Source organism: Microtus pennsylvanicus, chromosome 5 (genome assembly GCF_037038515.1).
Source record: "Microtus pennsylvanicus isolate mMicPen1 chromosome 5, mMicPen1.hap1, whole genome shotgun sequence".
NCBI classification, from domain to species: Eukaryota; Metazoa; Chordata; class Mammalia; order Rodentia; family Cricetidae; genus Microtus; species Microtus pennsylvanicus.
In genome coordinates, this window is record NC_134583.1 from 21,368,775 (window position 1) to 21,376,226 (window position 7,452).

Here is a 7,452-nt window from a genome sequence, read left to right on the forward strand (position 1 = left end):
TAGAGAATTCACTTCCCCCTCAGAGTGGCTCCCTAGCTAAAGTTTATGTTATTTTTGCTCAACTTTGTTTTTATTTTCCAAAGTGTTCTGAAATAGATAAATCTGAAACACGCAGACAGCTCAGAGCCAGACTTCTCCTGGCTATTTAATTTAGGTAAGTCATAAAGCTATCTGAGATGCAGAAATGCCACAGCGAAATCCCTACCACCACCCCCACCCCCACTTTAAGGTAGGGTGAGTTCCATTATGATTCTGCCGAGCTATTTTCAAATCCAAACAAATATTAGAATCATCTCTAAGAAATATAAGTTTGACCTACACATTACTCAGGTCTGCAACTCCGCCCTCTGATTCCAATGTGGTGATGCTTGCTGAATATTTTAGACGCTTTTCGGGGCTTTCGGAGTGTTTCCTCCAACAATAATAAAATTTGTTCATCTTTAAAAGAGCGCTTTGATGTGTATACTTTTGAAATCCAGCGCTCAGCCGAAAATGCACCCCTTTTTGAATCTGTTGGCCAACGACCTTCTTCATGGAGGCAACGAACAGCTCGGACCCCACTAACTATTTTGCTTGAGTATCCCTAGCTGTCCCACCCTTCCGCTGGTGCTGGCCACAGGACCTGTCTCCTGGGTCTCTGGTATCCCAAACCCCCTTCCGCTAAACTGTGCGGAGCAGAGCGGTGTGGAGGGAAGGTTTCTATAGATGCTTCAGGATCCAGGGGGAGGGAGGGAAATCAAGTCTGAGTACGGGGATCAAGCCCTGGGTTGGTGCCCGACCTCACTCTCCTTAGAAGAGAGTTCTGATTTGGACTTTCTGTTCAATTTTGCAACTTGCGCATTGCTTCCTGAGCCGCGGCCTTTTCTCTAACAGCTCCAGAAGGATCAAAGTTTAAGATTTCTAGAATTCCCGCGGCCTGAAGACTCTGACAGAGCTGCTGACGTCACTCTCGGCTGGGCCAGGAGCTAGGCGGCCTGATTCTACCCAAAGGGAAAGGAAGTTGAGGCAGTGACTTGTGATTGGTGATGATTAAACCAGGTAACAAGACGTCGGGCAGATGTGTTTTCATTGCCCTGTAAGATAAATGCAGTGTTAAGTGCCTGACAACTTCCCAGAAGCAATCAGCAAAAGTTTACGAGTGCATAAACCTGCAAGACCATTCCCCGAAGCTGCTTATAGCGCCCGCATTTAAAGCTCCCATAAATTCTCTGGCCATTTCCCCAGCACAACTTTCCGGGCGACTGTTAAACAGCCACCTCCTTTGGAGAGTCTGGGGGGATTTTCTCTAATCTCAAAAGAGGTGAGCCGCTAGTACCTAGGGCAGTAAAGCTGAGCAAAACTTTCCTGTAGAACTTATGATGTTGAAGGGCACAGAGGTGGGACTAGGGAACAGAGGAAATTGTAACCTCACACAATGAGTAATTGGATACCTATAAAAAGAACCAGGATTTGCTGAGGTCTTGCTATGAGGCTGGTGGCATCTTTGCCACTGATCTGCCTGATTTTTGGTTTTGATTGTATTTTAATCACCCTGTCCTTCCTGGATGCTCTCCCAAGAAGACACCAACAGCTAAGTTAAGAGTTTTTCTCAAACTGGTACTTGCTACATCCTATGCCTTTTAAATATCTTCATCAGATCCCCGGAAGAAATCCAGGGACCCTGAGAACACAAGGAAAACACACTGGAGAACGAAGTCAGACTTTAGAGAAGACTTACAGTCACTCTGCCCTGAACCACTAAGGCTCTAGCCTCCACCCTTGTATTTAGCAGCCTGGCATCAGACTAACACAACCTACCTGTGTTTGTAGAGATGGTTCTTTTATGATCCCTATGAAAACAAGACTGCTAACTGGCAAACGATAATACTAGCGTGTCTTCAGCTTCCTAAAGGGACAGGTGAACAGCTGCTAGGAACAGAAGAGTGAAAGAGGGCTGCAAGTTGCAAGAGATTGCACGCCTTACACCAAAGAAGCTTTGGTCCACAGCTATACAAGTAGGTGGGCAGGCTCCAGTGTTGTGTAATGGCCAGGCCAAGATCCAGGGCAGTAGATCTTCAGGCAGTCTGCTTGCTGGATCTGAGTCTTTGGGTTCCAACACCGCTGAAGGAACACCAGTAAGGGACGACCTGGGAGTGTCCCTCTCCCTTAGAGGCTGTATCTCAGGCAATCCTACTGGAATAGCAGAGCTAGACTCCTTTCCACTTTCAAGGTGACAACGCAGGCATTTCGGTGTCGCCCTCAAGCTTCCTGTCTGAAATAAAGTGCCCAACTGTTCTGATATTACCATTCAGAAACAGGTTCTGTGGTGAACCTCATTTGTGAATCTATTACAGAGATTAATAGATTATTTCTCCCTTTTCAACTAATTCTCAGTGGGGAAATTTAACCATATGGTAAGGAGAGAATTAGAATTTCATCACATTAGAGGAAAATATAATGAAAAGAGTCCAACACCTGGGGCCAACTCTGAAAGCCACAATTAAAAGGTTTTTTTTTTTTTTAATGAAACCAGAGAAGCCACAAACTACACAGCCTTCCGTAATTCTTCCACAAGAAAGAGACTTATTGGAAATGTTGGGGAATATTGGTGTTACTTATGTTATAAAAATGAAAACCAGTCGCTAAATACCATGTGCTTCGAGAGACTGAACTCAGACGCGCGAGGACCGCGTGTACTGTCCCCATCCGGAGAGCACTTGTTTTCATAATTCTGCCCTGAACTAACCCTCCAGGAACAGCCCAGATGGATCCAGCTGTCCCCAAACGGCTTCTGAGCAGCAGCGGTTACGTTTACGGCTAAATGATTATGCACGTATGCCCCCACTTGGTGTGTGAGCGGATTCGTCTCCGTGTTCACTCTTGCGAAGCAACTGGATTTAAATCTTGAGGAAAGTTTGAGACTAGTTTCTTTCTGTTCGTGAAGCAGTGCGCTTCTGTCCCCAACCATCTTAGCAGTGTGGGGGGGCCGCGCCAAAGCCTCCCCCACCCCACCCAGTTCCAGTTTTAAATCAAATGGGCTGTGTGAGCAACTTGACCATCCTTTTGGTGCTTTTTTTTTTCATCTGTGTAGGAAATGGCCGATGGAGAGGTGTGGGGGAAAGCCGTGGTGGGGAGGAAATCTAGGTTTGCTATCCTAACATACTAGCTGAAAATCTAGAGTAAACTCAGAGCAAGCCAGCAGGGACACCACCACCCCCCTTGCCCCCAGGTCCCATCCCAAATGCAGACCATGCTATGAACAGGATGGAATGTAATTCTCTCCTCTGAGGGTAACTGCGCAAGCTGAGACAGTAGTGGCGAGTGAAGGGTAGTGGGGGGTGGGGCGCAGTGGGGGTGGGTGGGGGAGTCTGCTTTCCACCGGACTCCCAGCCTTTACCGCAGTTCTACAATTTGCTGAAGGAGCAAAGAACATCCTCGGCTCTAAGTAGGGCTTTTAGTGTGCTCATTGATGAGTGAAAGTCGCCACACATGTCAAGCTAAAGGCAGTTGTTGGGTTACTAACAGGACCCAGCGCCTTGCAAACATATGCGCTAAGCTGTGTATACAGATGGCAGGCAGAATAATGGAGCAGGCGCCTTTTATAAAGCTCTGGCTGCTGCCTGTCTTCAGACCTGGGAAATGAAACTATTCAGACTCGCGGCCAGATAGCGCCTGCGATTGTTTGTTACCGTTTTAATCCTATTAATTAAAACGTTAACCTGATTGGGTAGAAAGCGCTGTCCCAACAGGCGAGTCTTCTTCATAATAACCTACTCAGAGATAATGATGTAAAAGACTCCCCCGTCTGTGGCGGCGGCTGGTTGATGGGTCCGGAAATCTCTTGAAGGTGAATCCAAGCAAGATAAACGGTGCGGAGAGGAGGCGCGGGGCTGGACTCAGAGCGGCGAGAGGCGGCGGCAGCGGCTCCACTCCCTCCGCGACCACCCTCCCACCATGAGGGGCCGCGGCCCATGGTGAGCCCCAGCAGCCAGCACCGTCGGCTGGAGACGAAGAAAAAGAAGAAGAGGAGGCGGCGAGCGCGGGGGAAGGCGAAAAAGAAAAAGAAAGAAGGGGACAGGGCTGCGGGTAGCGAGGGGACCGACGCGCGCAGCAGCTCCGGAGCCCGGCTGGCGCGCGTCTGTGCGGCCGCCTGACTCCCAAGCCCAGGCGGTGGCCAGCCCGGGCTGCGCGGCGGGTCATGGCAATGGAGCGCGGGCTGCACCTCGGCGCGGCGACCGCGAGCGACGACGACCTCTTCCTGCACAAGAGCCTGGGCGCCTCCACCGCCAAGCGCCTGGAGGCGGCTTTCCGCTCCACGCCTCCAGGCATGGACCTGTCCCTGGCGCCGCCGCCTCGCGAACGCCCGGCGTCCTCGTCCTCGTCGCCCCTAGGCTGCTTCGAGCCGGCTGACCCCGAAGGGGCCGGGCTGCTGCTGCCGCCGCCCGGAGGAGGAGGCAACGCGGGCGGCGGCGGCGGCGGGGTGAGTGTCCCTGGGCTGCTCGTGGGCTCAGCGGGCGTGGGGGGCGACCCGAGCCTGAACAGCCTGCCGGCGGGGGCTGCCCTGTGCCTCAAGTACGGCGAGAGCGCGAGCCGCGGCTCTGTGGCAGAGAGCAGCGGCGGAGAGCAGAGCCCCGACGACGACAGCGACGGCCGCTGCGAGCTGGTGCTGCGAGCCGGGGGCGCCGACCCGCGGGCATCCCCGGGAGCGGGGAGCGGCGGCGCCAAGGTGGTGGAGGGCTGCTCCAACGCCCACCTGCACGGCGGCGCGGGCCTCCCCCCGGGGGGCCCTACGGGTGGCGGCAGCGGAAACGTCGGCGGCGGTGGCGGCGGCAGCAGTAGCAAGAAATCCAAAGAGCAAAAGGCGCTGCGCCTCAATATCAACGCCCGCGAGCGCCGGAGGATGCACGACCTGAATGATGCTCTGGACGAGCTGCGCGCGGTCATCCCTTACGCGCACAGCCCTTCGGTGCGGAAGCTCTCCAAGATCGCTACCCTGCTCCTCGCCAAGAACTATATCCTCATGCAGGCTCAGGCCCTGGAGGAGATGCGGCGCCTAGTCGCCTACCTCAACCAAGGCCAGGCCATCTCAGCCGCCTCTCTGCCCAGCTCAGCGGCCGCTGCAGCGGCGGCCGCTGCCCTGCACCCTGCGCTTGGCGCCTACGAGCAGGCGGCCGGCTACCCGTTCAGCGCCGGGCTACCCCCGGCTGCCTCCTGCCCCGAAAAGTGCGCCCTATTCAACAGCGTCTCTTCCAGCCTCTGCAAACAGTGCACGGAGAAGCCTTAAACATTCCCTCCCTCGGAAGCCTCGAGACCGACCCCAAAGCTAGAGGAAAGCGAGATGCTGCTCCCCACCCCTTTTATTTTGTTCCTCTTCTAGTTGCGAAACACTGGCAGGGCAAACAAAGCAGAGGCAAGAACTGAGCAGTAACTGAGACAAACCGGACTTTCAGCCTTGGCTCGGCCCCGAATCTCGGTCTTTGGGGTGGGGAGGGAGGGGAGAGGGATGTTGAGTAGGGATGGAGTGCGAATGTCTCTTTTTCCCTCAGAAAAGTGGCAACGTTGGTGGTAACCTAGACTTCGAGGAAGTGCAGTCTTCCTTGAAGGTTAAAAAATAAGTTGAAAACTAGTAGTGCTTGTTTATTAGACGTGAAAAGTATTGAATGGCAAAATACTAATCCTACTAATAGCTGAGAATTTGGCTAGTACTAAAGGGGAGAGGAGTCCCGGGTTTAAAGGTGTGAAAGGGACAGGATATTCATTCAGACAAATCAGAAAGGGCACTCGAAAATAACTTCTGATTCTGAGCCAGGAGAAAAACTTGAAATGCAGGCTTAACTGAAGGGGGAAAGCAGAGAGAGAGAGAGAGAGACACACGTTGCTATGAAGGACTTGTATTTTTTATCGTCTCTGAACTTAAAAATCCTGTGAAAATGCTCAAAGTTTTGGTGAGAGTGATATAAAAAGCAGGCTGTGGCTGAAAGAATTGCTTTTAAAATATTTATGTGCACCTTGTTACTTTTTACTCTGCAATGATGTATTAACAATTCATGGTATTTATTTGTTATTCTTCAATGATCCACATCATCAGTATTTATTACGTGTTAAGGTCTTGGGTCTTATGTGAAGATTTTTTTCTTGATGCTTCTAAAATTCTGTTTTATATATTAACTTACACTGTGTGCCAAGTGTTGAAAGGTTTATTGCCAACAAGTAAGAAGAGAAATATTGATGTATCTGAGCTGCTTAGGTTTTTAAAAAGTCACCTGGATATTTTCAGTTGCATCATCCCTGTGTTTAAATTGAGCTTTAATAAATTGCTTCAGTCCAAAAATTACAGGAAAGGTGTATTCTTAATTAATGAATGAATTGATTTCTTTTTCAAAAGGGGATCTATTTGCATTCCAAAAGGGAAAAAATCACAGCAATAGATCTTATTAGTAAGAACATGCTGGGCAAATATATTTTCCAGGTTGTGCCGTGCATTTTAAAAGGTCTAATTTAATTGCTTTTACTATAGATGTACATATATAAGTTATTATAACTGTGAAGACTTATTATGTTAAAAGACTGCTTTGATTTGCTTATGGTGTGAAATCATTTGTTATTTTTCTAAAAAAAAATATAAAACTTTAAATGAAATAACATAAAGCTAAGGAAGAGCAAGAAGCTGTGTACCCAAAGCAAGCTTTCAGTTTAGTTTGCATGGCTAGCTGCCTGCCTTTCGTCCTATGAAAAATCCAGAAAAACCTCTTAAGAAATGGGGTCTTGCTGTTCTCCACTCCTTACAGATAATACAAATTCAGTTTGTCAGGTTGGATGGTGATTTCAGAGCTGTGATGGATCTGTCAGTGGGGTTTTGGCTGTATAAAGAATTAAATATATATATATCTATTAAATAGGTCAAGCAGACTATGACAGTTATGTACGACCATTTGTATGTGTATCTATGTCAGAAAGAATCTTTATTAAAATATTTTGATCAAACATTTTATTATGCTGTGCTTTGTAGAAGGAGACACCACCTCTCTCCTGCGTTATTGTTGCCTGAAAAGTGACAGAAAAGGAAACGTGTTTCCAAAAGTTTTGTCAGTGCTGGGCAGTTATGAGTAGCCCTAGATCACATGCTTACTAAAAGGACAACTGGGATTCCATGGAAGCAGAGGTGAGAGGGGTCAGTCGTGGGACCCAGGACAGGCCCAGAGAGTTCCTGATACTGGCAAGAATATACAAAGCCAGACTCTCCCGGAAGTCTGTCCCACAGGTATAGTATCTAGGCCATGGTAGGGCCTGCCAAAGGGGGTAAACTTTCTTAAAGGCATTTTAATCAAAATCTGCCTCTAAAGGCTTGAAGACCAGGGGAAAAGATGGATTTGGATTCTCTGGACACCAGCTTTATTGTGGCTTCATTCTACTTTCCTGTGGCAAAAGAGTCAGCTTGGTTGAATTACCTAAGTGTAAGTAATGTCCATAGAG

The 7,452-nt window shown here is 49.2% G+C and overlaps 1 protein-coding gene across 1 annotated transcript; it reads left to right on the forward strand.

Annotated features, from left to right (window-relative positions):
- The first annotated feature begins 3,394 nt into the window (after positions 1-3,394).
- On the forward strand, positions 3,395-6,963 carry Bhlhe22 (basic helix-loop-helix family member e22). Its single transcript, XM_075971328.1, has one exon. The coding sequence runs from the start codon at positions 4,178-4,180 to the stop codon at positions 5,261-5,263; it is 1,086 nt and encodes a 361-aa protein (XP_075827443.1). The 5' UTR covers positions 3,395-4,177; the 3' UTR covers positions 5,264-6,963.
- Positions 6,964-7,452: the final 489 nt, after the last annotated feature.

Excerpts from the sequence above, each read along its gene's own strand:
- Bhlhe22 (XM_075971328.1), top strand. The coding sequence starts at position 4,178 with ATGGCAATGGAGCGCGGGCTGCACCTCGGCGCGGCGACCGCGAGCGAC.